The following is a 17225-nucleotide window of genomic DNA, read 5'->3' as shown; positions in this document are numbered from 1 at the left end:
TGGGAGTCAAAAAGTCAGGATAGAAGCAATGATTTTGCAGTCAAAGCCCCACCCCCTTTATATGCATTGCCCAGGCAATTAATGTAAAAGAAGGATAGTGCATTGATTGTGGGGTCAATACCATCATCTTGGCTATTTTACCCCCTGAGGGACACCCATCTTCAATTAAATGATCTTAGATTGAAAAAAAAAATGGGAGACTGAGCCTCTTGCACAGCTTTCCCATTGTCATCCACAGCTTTTTGTATATACAACCAGGGCCGCAACTAGGGTCTGTGTCACCTGGGGCAAACATGGATTCTGCGCCCATTTTGGTGCCCCCCCCGCATTCATTTTGGTGCCCCCCACGCTCATTTTGGCACCCCACCAGTGCGGCGCCTGGGGCACATGCCCCGGTTGCCCCTCCCCCCCCCAGTTGCGGCCCTGTATACAACTTCCAGAACAATCAATCAGATTTAACCATTAACTATTAAAAGCTCTTGGAGGAAAATTCTGAGAGTGCCTTGGACTGCAAGAAGATCAAACCAGTCCATCCTCCAGGAAATAAAGCCAGACTGCTCACTTGAGGGAATGATATTAAAGGCAAAACTGAAATACTTTGGCCACATAATGAGAAGACAGGACACCCTGGAGAAGATGCTGATGCTAGGGAGAGTGGAGGGCAAAAGGAAGAGGGGCTGACCAAGGGCAAGATGGATGGATGATATTCTAGAGGTGATGGACTCGTCCCTGGGGGAGCTGGGGGTGTTGACGACCGACAGGAAGCTCTGGCATGGGCTGGTCCATGAAGTCACGAAGAGTCGGAAGCGATTAAATGAATAAACAACATTAAAAGCTCAACAGATCCCGAAAGGGAACTAAAGGAGAGGAAGGGAAGGAGTTTCACAACTGGATTTCTGCTCCAGGGAAATCTGTCTTGACCTTCTCTGGATACTGAGGAACATGCATCAAGTGATGAATGCAAAGCAGGGGCATATTCATATGACAGGAAGTAGTCTTTCTGATGTTTTTCAGATCTTTCTCTCTTTCTCTCTCTGGGAATTAGTCAAACATTCAGGAATTGCAAGTTTCTCAGGGAGCTACTTTTGATCTATAGTGTACTTGTAATATAAATGAGAACAATTCTTTAATTCCACAAATGCACAGAGGCTAAGAGACTTAACTAAGAAATTGGAAGGTCCCATTTTAATTACCTCACCTCTGCTCTGAACCAGCTAATTTGCCTTTAACAAATCATTCTTTCTTCAGCCTCATCATATCCATGGCAGGTAATCATATTGACATATTTATCTTAGTTTTTATTTGTTTTGTCCCACCTTACTACAGAGCTTAAGTACATGGGGATCAACTTTTTTTTTTAACCTCAGTAATAACTTTGTGAGGTAGCTTGGGCAGAGAGATAGCAATGTCCTAGAATTACCCAATCAGATATATGGTTGAATGTGGACTTCAAGCTGGTTCTCACTAGATCCAATCACATGCACTAACCACTGTGCCATGGTTTGTTGCAGGGATTGTAACTTTGAAAGTACCATATATCTGTAGTCTTTTCATTACTAGTAATTGCATCTTCTTGGTTTGGAGAGCAGTATGCTACTAACCAACTGCTGGGGAACAAGAATGGAAGAGGCTATCAGCTTTAGATTCTGCATGTAGTTTACTGGAGGTTGGCCACTGGTTGACCACTGAGGTAAACAGAATGTTGAATTACAGAGACTGATGCTCTGATCTAGCACGGCTCTCCTAATGCCCCTATCCATGTGGTTGAAGATAGGGACAATATTTTCTCACCATTTCAGCTGAAAAATATCTGGCCCAAATTCAAAAACAATGCCTAAATCAGCATCATCAAAAGAAAACAACCACTCCTACAAACGATTTGATCTGCTTTAGCCCTTAATAACTATTTATTCAAAATAAGCATTAGAAAATCATTTAGAAATATCACAATTGCCAAACATAGCACAAAATATGACGATAGTTATCTTAACAATGTTGCATTGACTTTTTATTTAAAATAGCAATAATTCAACTGTGCATGTGCCTGTTCAGAAGCAAACCCCACGAAGTTTAATGGAACTTACTTCCAGATATATAATATAGGATTACAACCTAAATTAAGTTTCATAAGTCTGTTACATTGGCATATACTGTAACACCTCCTTCTTCCAAGCCCTGGTGTGATCTTCAGAGCCCCTCAAAAAGCTGCTGCTGAATTTAAAATATGTTACAGACTGGAAAAGATATTAAATATATGGGGAATAATCATATTATAGTTAATTAGCTAAATAAATGAAAACTTACATTGAATTTTTAAAAAATGGGCAAGGCTCCACCACCTCTGTTTTGCTTCCCTAGCTCTCCGCTCAAGTTCTAAATATAGCCTTCAGTCCCAAAAAGGTTGTACAACATGGTCCACAACATGATTTCAACTGAAAAAAAAATGTTTGGGAAAACATGACTGACAAAAACTAAGCATCTTTCTTATTTGTCAATTGGTTCCAAAGCCAGAATTTTCGTTACAAGCAAAAATGAAAAAGGATCTATCTCACAAGATTGGCTCTATATAGCCTATTCATTAGTCTGATTAATCTTCTCAGGAAAGATTGTTGTAACAGAAAAATTCTCATCATCATTTGCTTTTAGAAAGCAATCCCTCTCCTTGTGCAGTAGTTGTCTGTATCTGGCATTGGCTAGCCATACTTCAAATTTAGAGAAAAATATAATCCCAGTTGTACCCAGAACAACAAGACATGTAAGGAAGCTTAGAACCATGAAGCAGATCACCTGACTCTTAGTAAGCAATGACTGCCTGTTTTCAATTGTCTCTTTTATGGTCAGTATTTCCTTTTCTTGCTGCTGAGCTGGTTTACGGTGACCTCTCAAATGCAGGTGGTGATTGTGATTCCCTCTGTGTTTAGCCACCACATTCACACTTGTGTTTCTAGTGGAAGAACCACAGGTGGCCCCAACAAAGTATGGTTTGCAAATGCACTTGAAGCCTCTGCCATGATGTCCATGACATGTCCCACCATTTTCACAAGGGCTACTATCACAAGCTGGGATGCGGTTACTGCACAACACACCTCCATAGCCAAGAGGACAAGAGCAGTGGAAGCTTTTGCCAATATCCGTGCACGTGCCTCCATTTTCACAGGGGTTTGGTTCACAGTCATCCATATCAATCTCACAAAACTGTCCAGTAAATCCTGGCAAGCACATGCAAGAGGCATAAGGTGCAAACCCATCATCGTCCAAACAAGTTCCTCCATTTTGGCAAGGTGAGCTGCAGTTCAAAAGAAGAGGAAAAAGAGTTCTATTATAATGTGATTCATACCTGAAGCATTTCTCTATTTCTTCACATTTTCTTCCTTGCCCCCCCCCCTTTTTTTAAACTGGTGTGCATAAAATGAAATGTTCTAAGCTTGAGGCAAAACACCACCACTGGAAATGTTTTGCTAGAACATTTCAAACATAATCCACTTGAACTGTTTAGAATATTCAACCACAGGTAATAAAACAAATGCAAAGTAAGACTTTGCTCCCACTTTTTTTTATCCTAGATCCACAAAAGCCACTGTTCCACTGCTGTAAAAAGGGGTTGACAGCTTGTCTGCCTGGGACCATCGGCAGCTCATGGGCAATCTCTGGCAAGGGTAAGTAGTCCCTTGGCAACTTCATAGCATGGAGAAGTTGGGAAGGAGGGGAGAAGAGGCAGGCAGGCATAAATATTGAGAAAAGGGAAAGGAAGTCCCACCTTAGCCCTATCAGGGCATAATGTTGTGAACTATGTAGTGTAGTGAGATGATCAGTGTCAGCCTAGAACTGGTGAGATTGCACAAAATCGTAAGCTATGTTGTTTGCTTTGGGTTAATCATGTTTTGAGAACCCAGCCAACACTAGTTAAGCAAACCATGGCTTAGCATGATGCATCAACCACGTTCCCGACTTAAACTCCTACTTGTCCCTGAAGTTAACTGGATGATTTTGATCTCTCTTGCTACATAATCCATCCTACAGATTTGTTGCAACTAGAAGTGGTTCTGTAAGAACAATTTACAGTATTATCACCTTAATTTCCCTAAAGAAAACTATGGATTATAAAAAAACAAATCAGCAGAGGGAGAGGGGGCAACTTCCAGTCAAGGCTGATCATAAACTCACAGGATTTGGAAGGGGCCATGTAGGCCAGCAAGTCCAATCCCCTGTTCAGTGTATGAATCAGCATTAAAGCATCCCGTACAGAAGCTTGTCTAGCTCTTCCTGAACCCACTGATGAAGGGAAGCCCACCTCCTCCCTGGGTAATAGATTCCACTGTCAAATTGCTGTTGCTATTAGGAACCTTTTTCTAACTGCCTTCCTGTAACTGAATTCCATTATTCTATGCTCTGCACTTCTGAAACAAAAGACAAGAGAAGGTGCCTTTTTATGCAGCAACTCTTCAGGCATTTGAAATGAGCTCCCCACGGTTGTCTTTCTCGAGACTAAACCTCCTAGCTCAGTGTTTCATGCTGGCTCGGGGATTCTGGGCGTTGAAGTCCACGCATCTTAAAGTTGCCAAAGTTGAGGAACACTGTCCTAGCTCCTTCAATCTTTCTTCCTAGAGCTTAATTTCTAGTCCACTGATCATCTACATTGCCCTTTTCTGGAACTGTTCCATTTCTCCAAATCCTTCTTAGAATTTGGTGCCCAGAACTGGATGCAGAAGTGAGGCAGGATCTGAGCAATGCAGGATATAGTAATGCAATTACTTCCTGGCTTTGGAAATTATATTTGAGTTGTTGCAGCTTAAAATTGCCTTATATGCAGCCACATTACACTGCCAGCTGATACTCAATTTGTACTGAACGACTATTCCAAGGTATTTTCACAAGTGTCATTATTAAGCCAGGTATTATCCATGGTATACCCCAAATGCATTTGATTTTTCTTTCCAAAGTGAATAATTTTGTATTTGCCTGGGTTGGATTTCAGTCTGTTACCCTTAGTCCATTTCTCCAACCTGTCAATATTGTTTGAATTTATTTCTAATGTGTTACCTATCACATCCCATTTTATGTCATCTGCAGATGTTAAGAGCATTTCCTCCATCTCTTGAACCCAAATCATTAATCAACATACTGAGGAGTGGAGGATCCAGGACTGGTTCCTCAGCCATTTCATTTAATGTCTCTCTCCAGTTTAATGTGCAGTCATTGGTAAGAACTTGGTGTAATTTTCAAACCAGGTATGGATTCACTTAATGTTCATGCCATCCAGCCCATACTTGACTAGCTTGTAAATCAACATGTCATGGGGCACTCTGTGAAACTGTTGCAGTCAATATATGTCTACAGCATTGCTATAGTCTATTACAGAGATTACCCACTCAAAAAATTAGTCTTTGCTCTTGACAAATCCATGCCAAGTTGTATTAAGTAGCACATTATTAGAAAGCCAGTTTGGTCTAGTGGTTAAGGTGCTGGGCTAGAAACCAGGAACTTAAGAGTTCTAGTCCCATTTTAGGCATGAAAACCAGCTGGGTGACCTGGGCCAGTCTCTCTCTCTCTCAGCCAAACTCACCTCACAGGGTTGTTGTTGTGGGGAAAATAGGAGGAGGAAGGAGTATTTGGTCTATTCCCTGCCTTGAGTTATTTATAAAAATAATAAAGGCTGGGTAGAGAATAATAAATAAATAAAATAAAAATAAATCTTCAAGGTGCTCACAGATTTATCTCTTTATTATCTGCTGTTACATCCTTCCTGTTATTCCTAACATACTTCACTAATCACAACTAATCCTGTTTTCTTTCCTGACACTAGCTCTGCAGTTCCAGCCACCTGCCTGTACTCTTGTGACTTGCCCCTTTTCAGTTCCCTGTACATGTCCTTTAAAACTTCATCAAGTTTTTTTTTAAATAACCAATTGGCCTTTTTTTTTTTTTTTTTTGCTGTCCTCCATTATTTCCTTATCATGGGAATTGTTTGCAATTGTGCTTTTAGAATCTCCTTTAGGAACTCCCACCCAACTTGAGCTTTTTTCCCATTACCTTCTGTCATGGGATCCTCCTTATCAGAGCTAAGGTTATTAGAAGCATTCTTTTTCAAAAAGTCCAAAGACTATTTGACTCTACTTTGTTTCCCTTAAAATAAATAACTTCACCATTACATGATCACTTTCCTCCAATGTTTCTGCTACTTCCACTTCCTCAAGAAACTCTTCCCTATTCTTGTACCTTCCTTCACCCTCTGAAGGAGAAAGCTGTCAGCAAGACTAGACAGGAATTTCCTGAAGGACTGCTTGGCAGAATTTGTCTCCCAACTGATAGCTGGATAATTAAAATCTCCCATTACTACAATTTCATCAACTTCATGTCTTTGAAAGATCTGCAATTTGCTTTGAAAAAACATCATATCTTCTCCCTGGTTGGGCATGGAAGAATAGACAACAACTGTATTGTTATTATTTGTTCCTTCATTTACTTTAACCCAGATATATTTTACAGTATTGCAAAGTTCATTCACTTGGGTTTCTGAGCAATAGATCTTTGAAAAATAATATATTTCTCTTCCTTTCCTCTGCTTTTGTTCCTTTTGAAGAAATTATATCCTTGTTTCTACATTCCAAGAAAATCATCACACCGTATGTCTGCTGTATTTATTAAATCATATCTGAGCTCAGACTCATTTTATTTCCCATGCTCTGAATATTAGGTTAAAACTAATAAAAGCTATAAATTTTGTGAGTCAATATTCTGATTTTTCTTTGTGTGCTTTCAGAAACCTTATTTTAGCAACTTCTACAGTACACAAGTCCTTATCTGAGGTCTTACTGCATTTCCACCACTCATTGGTTCCTATCTGAAATCTTGCTGATCAATCTATTTTTACCAGTTCCTGCAAAGTACATCCCATCTTGGGTCAGCAGTCCAGCTACATGGTTCAGACCATGATCCTGGAAACCAAATCTCTCTTTTGAAAGCAAATCAGATATTAAGTCACTGATACTTTCATTTAAATATCTCAGAAAGCTGGGATATGATCAATCTGGAACCAATAGAACAAATTCTTGTGGTATGGCTTTTTGTAATGTTAAACCTGAATTGTGGAAAGTAAATATTGAGGACTTAAAAGTTACTGGAGTCCAACAAATAGTATCTGTAATGCTATTAGATTTAAAATATAAATTAAGACCAAAAATTATTTTAGATGAATTTCTACTCTTATTTTGTGTCCTCATGTATTTCATCTTTCTCATTGTATAATTTACTGTGAAAACACAATCAGGAGGAAAGAAAATGATGTCTTAATCTGAAAAAAAATTACATAATCATGGCCTAACTGCTTTAACATCTAGGTTTTGTATTACAAATGTGAAGATCCTTCTCCAAAGTTGCAGTTGTGGAACATAGTTGGGTAGTGACTTTCAGATTAGGCTTAAAAACACCACATAAAACATGGCAGCTAACTAGGAGTTTGAAGTCTTTTTTTTCCTGAAACAATACATTCATGTTCTCCATTTGCATGGAAAGGCATGATAAATATTGAAAACATGAGTAACTGAACCCTTGCTCCAATACATGTGATTCTGTTGGAAAGAACAAAATGGGAGCATGCAGAATCTAGATTCAATGTTGTCCTCTACTCAACAGTGGTGCTGCCCACCACTTTCCAATCAAAATGATACCCACTCTTGTCTTTTCTTACTGCATGAACTAAGAAATAGCTTAACCATATTAATTTGCTTTAGTGCTAGAGAACAAACAAATTTGCAGCAAAGCAGTCTCTGTTTAATGGCAAAACGGCCAACTCTGCTTCTTCAGGTTTTTTTTCTCTCCATTAAACACTGAAACCAAAAGTGAGCAGGGCTCACCAAAAGCAAATGCATATATTAAAGTTATCTAAATAGAGCATTTGCCTTCCCATTTAGAAGTCACCTCCTTTCCCCAGCCTTCATTTTACAAGGGAAGAGAACAGGCATGGAATAAAGAGGCAGACATAGTAGGGCTGTGATCTTGAGAATTCTCTTCAGCCATTTTCACTGGGAATTCCAGCAGCTGCCGTGCCAATACATCTGGAAGGAGAAAACTGAAGAAGAATGAATTAGGCTAACCAAAGTCAAGAGTTAATCAACAAACTTCATCCATATTTACCCATTAACAATACAGGGCCCTCTTTTCATCTGGCAGTTTTTTCCCATATAGCCTTGAGAGCACAAGCAAATGTATCCGCCATTGCCAGTCTCAACACAATTCCTTGAGTAATTTGAACAAGGCTTGGAAGAACAAGGATGAACAACTGTGTTAAAAAAGGAAAAAGAGAAATACACCGTTGTTGTGATTACAATGTAATTAATATTTGTTTATTTACATTTAAGGAAAAAATACAAAACAGAAATATTCCTTTTTTCCCAATCGTGCCTGCTCTGAAAGGCAGTGGCTCTTTAGGACTAAATGTCCTAAACTAAATGTCTTATTTATGTGTCATGATTTCTGTGGCACTCCAATAATAAGTCTGGGTAGCTTTTGTACATAAAACAATAAAAGAACAAAAATATTAAAACCATTAAAAGAATCATCATCCTGGTCCCTTGGAGCAAACAATCCTGAAAGTCACCAGTATCCAAACCATCAAAAGCTTCATAAGTAATAATCAGCATTTTGAATTGTACTGAAAAACTTACAGGTACCCAGTGCAGTGACCAAAAGAGCAGGGTTACTCTGCTGAATCAGCTTCTGCCTGTCAGCAATCTGTTCCCAATTAAAGCTCCCCCAAATTGTCTTCAAAAGCAGTGCAGGATGCTGGTGTAGTCCAGCCACAAGGGAAGGAGGGCATGATGACTGTACCAGAGCACCTGGCACACCAGCCAAAATTGGGCAAAACCTCTCAGGGCTACAGCTTCCAACTGCTTTTCCAGCAGGACCCACATGTCCGAAAGAATCCCCAGACATAGATGTTTGGGGGAAAGGAGCAAGGGGAAGACAAGTGATAAAATATGTGTCACAACTTAAACTCCTTCCCTTACTTATTTTCATGCAAATATGAAAAAGTGGAGCCTGCATCATAATACCACAATGCACAGAATACAGGAATGGATCCCTGTGTCCCCAGATCACAGACCTGCTCTTTTTGGGATAGCACAGATATCCATAGTCAGAGTTGGAGCCAGATGGTTTCTGAGTCAACAGCCATTCCCTCTTGCTATGTGAACCTGTTTGATAACTTCCAGACACCGGATTAGGACAACCCCTACGTCTCCTGCTTGGCCCATGGCAGAGATGTATAACTAGGAATTGTCAGCATACTGATGGTACCTGACTCTGGACTGATACATGACCTCTTCTAGTGACTTTATTAAGATATTAGATATGATAAGGGAGAGGACCAAGCTCTGGGATACTGCATATTGGAGTGGCCAGGATCTTGATTTCTCTTCCCCATCACTACTGACTGGAACTGCTTCATTAGGAAGGATTTTTTAAATTTTTATTTATTTATTTATCATATTTTAATCACCGCCCATCTCCCCCACACGGGAGAATATCTATCTAGGACTGACTTTTGACTCAAAGTTCTATTCTATCAAAATAGTTTTTGTCCCATATCCAAGCCTGAAACCGGAGTGACAAGGATTCCAATAAGCCACTTCTTCCAAGATCCTCTGCAACTGAGACCTGATCACTTTCTGAAGATGGAGCGGAAGTTGTATTGCCACATGTACAGGTGACCTCTTCAGAGGGGAACGTGTCACCTTCTCCTTCAAGATGCCTGACACTATCCTCTCCTTCATAGAGGCATTCCTAATCCAGTCTCTCAGTTCCTTCCCTGGCAGCTCAAACAAGCCAGGAAGGGCAGAGGTCCAGTTCATAAGTATCAGAGCTCACATTACAGGAGACTACATTTCTTCAGTATCCATAAGGTTAAATGGATCCCAGATGATCTTGCAGATGTTCTTCCAGTCACCTCATCAGACTGCACAAGAAGTAACAAACTCTCAGCAAGCATGAGCAATTTTGACTCTTTCTAAACTAAAGCTAGCAGAAATTGAAGCCAGGAGCTTTTACATGCACTGTCTTTCAGCTAAAAACCATAAATAATATTTTGGGGAAAAAGCTAGTCCTAGATAGCATATGGACACATTCATGCAGTACTGGCAACAGCAGTTCGCCACTGCTGTCTTTTTTAAAACCTTTTTATTTAGTCTACAACCCTGGGATTCCCTGAGGATCTCACAACCACAGATTAAATAGGTCTGACTTGCTTAACTTCTGAGCTCTAACAAGGTCAGCCAGATGCTACTATGTGCATAATAGTATAAGCTATGATATTACAGGGTTATTAGTTGATTTGGACTTCATACATGTTTATCTCTTTTTAATGAGTCCTCTCCATATTCCAAAATGTATACTCCACCCAACCTTCTCAATACAACCTTTTCTCATTATTATAGTTCTGCAAGGAAAGGATGAATTATGGCTATTGGCTTAAAGCTATCCAGCTTCCTTTAACATGGCTGAACTAAAAATGGATTCAGTCAGAGCCAGTCTATACATGGTTTTGTGCTATACTATTCAAGCCCCTTCAATTTCAGTGGCCTCATTATGAAGTTATTGCCAGCATTTTTTACTGGGCCGGTAAAGATGATAAAATATTGGTAAACATCCTCATCATAATGTTCAGTTTCAATCCATGCTCTAACAATATTTAGTAGTAAAACTGTCTTGAAAAATATCTGATGTGTAATGTCTGTCTAAAATATAAACAGAAAGTTAGTATTATTAGTATTAAGCTTTTCAGAGAGTCTTTCTCTAATCTGTTTGGATGTTGCCATCTCTTTTATTCTATCTTCTTTGTATTTTTGTAGTGCTGTTGTGTGTTGTTTTTTTAAAGTGGTATGTTTTCTATTGTATCTTTTTCTATGTAAACAGCCAAGAGTTGTTGCAGCATAATAATATGTTAAATAAATAAATAGGATATCACCAACACCAGATGGAGCTCCAACTGTTTGGCATCAGGATTTTCATTCAACAGAAAAGGAAATTATCCCCAAACCTGTGTCACAGCGGCTACCGATCCATCCTTCTTCACACATGCACTGCCCTGGTTTGACACATGTTCCATGCAAACAGCCAGGGAAAGGAACACACTGATCACAGAGAGGGCCTTGCCAGCCAGGTTGACATCTAGCAAAAGCACAAGATGAGATGGCAAATCAGGCTAAGATCTTTCTGCAAACAGAATTAAGAACCTAGATGCTATTACACCGTAGATGAAATTATGGAAATAAGATTGCTTATTCTGATTGAAAGCAACTACAGAATACTGGCATTGTTTTCTTACTGAAATTTCCATGATAATCACTTCATTAACACACTTTACATCACATAGACAACCCACATTGCAGGGCCATGTGCAGTCTCAGTGCCTTTCTGTGGCTCCCATAGCTACCCAAGATTGTGATGCTCAGTTCTGCTGGCAAGTAGCAGCTTTACAATTTTCCATTTTCTTTTTAAAATAAGCAGTAAAATAGACTCCAATGCTTTGAACACATCTATTTCAGTTAAAGCTTCCCAATAAATAAAGGGGAAAAGGATTTGTCAGTGAACTGGGCATTATGCCATTGTATCATGTGCACTGGCCATTGTATCACATGCACATTGCTCTGTGTATGAAAAGCAGTTTATAAACACTTCAAATAAAAATGATTTTCACACCAGCAATGGCAGAATATGTGAATCATGTGTAATCACATTAATGAACCATGTCTTAGTACATTAATGCCAGCATATTGCCACTAGCATAAAACACCAATCATTATATAGTGCTACAATATAACAACTAATAGTTTTATGCCATTGACTTGTGTGAATGGACATGTATGAAAGATGGAGTGTCAGAGAGTCACTCACAGCAGGCCAAAGAGGCAGAAATGCTTGCTCAGGAAGATTTCAGCTTGTATAGCATATGGTAAATACATAACTGAATGAAGAGTTCAAAGAAGACACAAATTATGTTTAAAAAAAAAAATAGATGACTCCCAAGAGAACTGAATGAGGCAGTCACTTTGGTGGAAAAGTGTCATCATGAGTGAGAAAAGTGCCAAGCAAGACTAGCCAAGCTTTAATGGACTGGTCAAACCTTGTTGGAAGTTATGAAAATGTGTGAGAATCATAGTCCTTGGGAGCCATCAAACTGAATGTCTTTCTATGTAGTGTCCTGTCTTGATTCTTCTGGAACTCAAATATAGATTGGTCAGGTAGACTTTGAGTTGAGATGATAAGCATCAATGTGTGAACGAATGGAGCTTTTAGTTCAAAAGGTGACTAACAAAAACTGTAAATCAGTATTTGTTTCTATATATCTATTATAGTTGAACAACATCCAAATTGTCCAAAGAGACTTCCCTTTCCTCCACATCATGATGCACCCAACAGGCCTCTCGCTCCTCTGGAGCAAATTTCAGAGGGATGTGGGGAAAAAAGGGAAATCTTTTTCACCAACGCTGACCATTCTTTTTTGTTCTGCTGGTTTGAGAAACCTTATTTTTTCTTGATCAGCTGTTGTATGTTGCTGTTTTTAAAAATGATTGCTAAAAGTTTAAGTCAAGCATGAGTAATACTCTGATTAAAATATTTGTTACTGAATTGCATTTTTAGATAAATTATTCTTAAATAAAAATGTAAAGCAGCAATCATGCTTAACTGAAATAATGTGTCTTTTTGTTTCTCTCTTTGGCAAAAGTACTGTCAGTTAATTTACCTGCATTCATTGGAAACTTCACAAAATCCATTTACTTGATGGCAACCGGGTTTGCAATCAACTCCTAAAAAGAAAAGAACTGCTATGTAACATTTCAAAAGTTCTTACAAAAATGTCTACAATGTCTTCAGAATAGTAATATTATCAACACAAATATTCTATTAGCAATACACTAGACATTTTGGTGCCCTGGGCAAAGTAATATTCTGGTGCCCTGTATGGTTTGGCTCATCTTCTGGTTTTGTTAGGAATTTCAAAAAGGTGCCCCCTTGCTTCTTTTTTTCTTTTTCTTTTTCAGCTTTACACTTATGATTTTCAGCCCTGGACAATTTTCTTTTCTTGGACATTTTCACCCTATTTACATAATTTTAATTACATCAGCACCCATTGTTGTCATACAATTGCAACAATTCTGCAAAATTATATTTAACCGAGTGGGCACGCTGGCTCACAGAATGCACCGTTACTGCTTTTTGCTCTTTTATTGTGTTTTTTGGAAGTCTTTTCAATTTTGGCACCCCTAACACTTGGTACCCTAGGCAGGCACCTATTCAGCCTTAACCGGCCCTGGCTATACAGTATTTCCCTGAAAAATGTAGACATGATTTAAATCCCTATAGCCCATATATATTCTTAAAATAAATCCTCCCTTTTCTGAAGTTCAGACTGTGAATACCATTGCCTTATGAAGCCAAACCAATAACAATCACGAGATATCCGTATATTTGGAGGATAGTGGGGCAAAACCAAGATTTGCTTAAAATGAAAGGGGACTTCAAAACAGGTAATGAAGACTGAGCATGCTCAATGGCTACAGAATGCAATACGACAGTTGGGTGAAACAATGGGAGGGAGGGGAGGAAATGATATTGAATGGCTTAGATTCTGACCAGTTGCACTCCACACTGCTACAGTCTGCTTTAAACCTTCCTGTTAGCATTGTATAATACAGTATAAACTTCTCAGCTCTGAACATAAGTTTGTCATTTAAAGTTGTGTTGAATAATCCATGTGTGATGAATCTCAGCTCACGTCACACTGGAATTCTTGTTTATATGCTTTCAGTTGAAACTGCAACATGGAAATAATATTCTGTGAGTTTCAGATGGTTGCATTCATTCAAGAAGGATCAAGGAAAAGGCACTCCTCGCTCCAAAATGATTTGGCTTCCAATTTAATCCACATCAATATTGAATAAATCCAACATTCCTCAGTTTGATATTAAGTAGTTGAGAAAAGCAAAAAATAAGCAAAAGTATCTGAAGTTCATTATATGCTACAATAGTGGAATATGACTCCTAAAACAATTTAGTTTACTCAAAACGGGGTGGGGGAAGGTACTCCTGTGCACATATCCCTGGGAATAGGCCTTGATGAACTTCAGAGAGCTCACTTCAAGGATGAAGTAATATATAATAATCTTAATTGACCTTGAACCTTATTGCACTCAATGGAACTTCTAAGAAAATTTATACAAGGTTTAGCTATTTGACGTTGCCACAGCATGTCTTACTGTGTGACTGTAAACTATAGCTAAACCTAGAATATAAACTAACATTGTACATAGGATATATAACTGACTTGAAGGACAAGACTAATTTAATTCTTCTCTTAGGAGTTCAATAACTGCAAAGCAATGTTTTTCTGAATTGATCACACAAAGACATGTTGAATGTAAAATGTCTTAAAACAGGGGTCAGCAACCTTTAAAGACCCTGGATACCATGATATGATCTGATATGATCTGACATGATAGCCTGGGTACCATGACTTGAGGCTTCTGTGATCTTACCTGGTATTCACATGGGATTTTGTGCCTGATTTATAACAGAACTGAATATGCCTACATTTCTTTCAGCTTTTGTCAAAATGTTCACAAATCAGTACATACATTAAGTTGCAATCCTACTTCATACATTTAAGTTGCAATCCTAATTCATTTTGAGCCCGGCTGGACTGAGCAGCATATAAACTATAATAAATAAATTGTAACTGTTGTGGATAACCCATAAAAGTTCAATTCCCATTGATTTCATGGAAAGAGTTAACTGTAGGCTGATTATCATTGAAATATATGGGGCTTAAACAAGCCAGACTTAATTTGGATACAGTCTTTAATATGTGTACACATAACATTTTTACAAAACATAATTCAAAGAAAAGTCATATCTAGGTATTTCATATTTATGAGCTTCTCACTGATGATGTAAATTATAGGAGGTGGAAAACACAAATGACTGAAGCTGGGGGGGTGGGGGGGCAGAGAGTATGTTGGAAAAAAAGACAGAAGCCAGTGTACTTCAGCGTAAGAAATATATGGGTATTGCTGGTTCTAATTTTAAATGAAACTGAATGTCATAGAAAGTTTGTCATGGCTTTGCAGCCAGGACTCATTGCATTAATTAATGTAACTGAACACATTAAATTAATAACATATTCAAATTAATTTCTTGTAAACCGCTCAGAGTCCCTCTTGGGGGGAGATAGGCGGTAGTATAAATTTGAGAAATAAATAACTCATTTCTAACTTCCAACAAGGATGGAAAAATGAAGATGTCATTGTCTAAAACAGGCTTATCATTGATGTCTAAAACTGGTTATCCTATAACAAGACTTTCCAAGGAAATAAACAGTTTGAACATAGCTCTCATTCGCTCGCTCTCTACAGTATATATACACATATACACAGGTTAGAAGTAATAGACGCTTTATTTAAAACCGAAAGGAGGATTCACACATTTTCCCACTGGAGTACCAATCCATGGCTCTAGACCTGCCAACTGACCGTAGATAATAAGAGCTAAAAGGTGGCGAGCACCAGGTTGGGGACGGTTGATTTAGCCATTCCTTTCCACCACCCCAAGCTTTCACAAACTCGATGAGCACGTTCAACAAAAATACGAAGAACAAAACTCTCAGAAACACATTTTCTTTATAAAAAAAAAGTATGTTCCCAAGCAAACACGCGAATATCCCAAAGGAAGACGGTCAGCCCGGCTTATGTACAGTTTCGGAAGCGTCACGTGAAATCAGCGGGGCTTACTTCCAAGGGAGCAGGATTTAAACCGGCTGCGGACCGCTGCGGCTCGGAAGCGCTTCTGCTGCAAATCCTAGTACGGCAAGCTAGTACGAATTCGCCGGGCACATACGCCGCAGAAGCTAAGACAGGCGCGCGCTTCAGTCATCCCGGCGGCAGGGCTCTCTTCTTACCTTGGGCGAGCGGCAGATAGACGACCAGCGGCCAGAACAAGCAGCCCACGAATTTGGCGGTGTGGGAATCCATCGCCAAACGCGCCCAGCCGAGGGGCGCATGCCCCGCTCCCAGTGCCTGCGAGAGGAAAGACGAGGGAGCCCGCCGTCGCGGCTGGACGCGGGAGGAGCGTTCCGTCCGCCCGAGAAGTGCCCCAGTTGTTTTTTTGGTATGTTTGGTCGTTTCTTTTTTTTTTTCCAGGAAGGAAAAGGGAGGGGAACTTTCGGCCGCAGCAGGAGGAGGAGGGATGATTCTCCCTGCGAGAAATCCAGGCCCCACCTAATCTGGGGCGAAGCTCTTCTGTTCTGACCGGGGGGAACCAGGAATGGGAAGGGGCCAATGCATTCTCACGTTCGCGCTCCCACCTTGCTGGGAATCCGCATTCTGTCTGGAAGAAAAGGAAAACCAGGCGTAGGCGTAAGAATAGCGAAGAGGCAGAGAAGGGTGGAGGGAGGAAGTGCAGTACCAAAAAAAGAAAAAGCGGTAAGGATCGCGCTTCAGGTAGTTGGGTCTTTTCGCTCCCCTCCTGACGTGCACGCGCTCCTCCCCGTCCCACTTGTTGCGCAATAATCCATATACCACCCTTCTTTTCTGTAGAGACCGAAAGAAAGCCTCTGTGCGGGATGAATTTGACTCCTCCTCCACCCTTTCAAAACAGGATTCGCCCTTTAGGTTTTAGTTACCCGCGAAGCGGTCAAGATTCCGGAGGGGACACCTTGGCTACCCAGGCCGCGTGTTAAGGAACAGCCGATCGGGAAAGCAGGAGGCGAGGCGACTCCTTCCCATGCTAATGGCCGGATTGCGCTGCTAGAGTCCGGGGCATTTGGTGGGGAGAGACTGGGTTTAGCTTCACAGCGCTTGTCTGTTTCCAAAGTCACCGGTTAAACGCTTTCTGTCTTCTTTCATCACGTTGCGAGCACGTGGGGCGGCTTTGTTTGGAAGTCACTTGCTGCCCGCCTTGTATCTCTTCGCGGCAAGTTGACCTTTGGATCGCGCTGGTGTCTTTTGTCAGAGGGTTACTTAGGGCTCGGTATACCTGCTAGAAGGGACGCGGTGGCGCTGGGGGTTAAACCGCTGAGCTGCTGAGCTTGCCGATCGGAAGGTCCGCGGTTCGAATCCGCGTGACGCTGTGAGTTCCCTTTGCTAGTCCCAGCTCCTGCCAACCTAGCAGTTCGAAAACATGCAAATGTGAGTAGATTAATAGGTACCGCTTCTGCGGGCAGGTAACGGCGTTCC

At 40.2% G+C, this 17225-nt stretch overlaps 1 protein-coding gene across 1 annotated transcript; it reads right to left on the bottom strand.

The window, feature by feature from the left end:
• Positions 1-1890: 1890 nt before the first annotated feature.
• DLK1 (delta like non-canonical Notch ligand 1) lies at positions 1891-16144 on the bottom strand. The gene is made up of 5 exons (XM_063290327.1): positions 15950-16144; positions 12740-12803; positions 11033-11163; positions 8134-8278; positions 1891-3286 (listed from the first exon to the last, which is right to left on the bottom strand). Exons 1-5 carry the CDS (start codon positions 16020-16022, stop codon positions 2572-2574), a joined length of 1128 nt encoding a protein of 375 aa, XP_063146397.1. The 5' UTR covers positions 16023-16144; the 3' UTR covers positions 1891-2571.
• Positions 16145-17225: the final 1081 nt, after the last annotated feature.

This window comes from Candoia aspera, chromosome 1, assembly GCF_035149785.1.
Source record: "Candoia aspera isolate rCanAsp1 chromosome 1, rCanAsp1.hap2, whole genome shotgun sequence".
In the NCBI taxonomy this organism is placed as follows: Eukaryota; Metazoa; Chordata; class Lepidosauria; order Squamata; family Boidae; genus Candoia; species Candoia aspera.
This window is presented reverse-complemented; position numbering and strand designations above follow the sequence as displayed.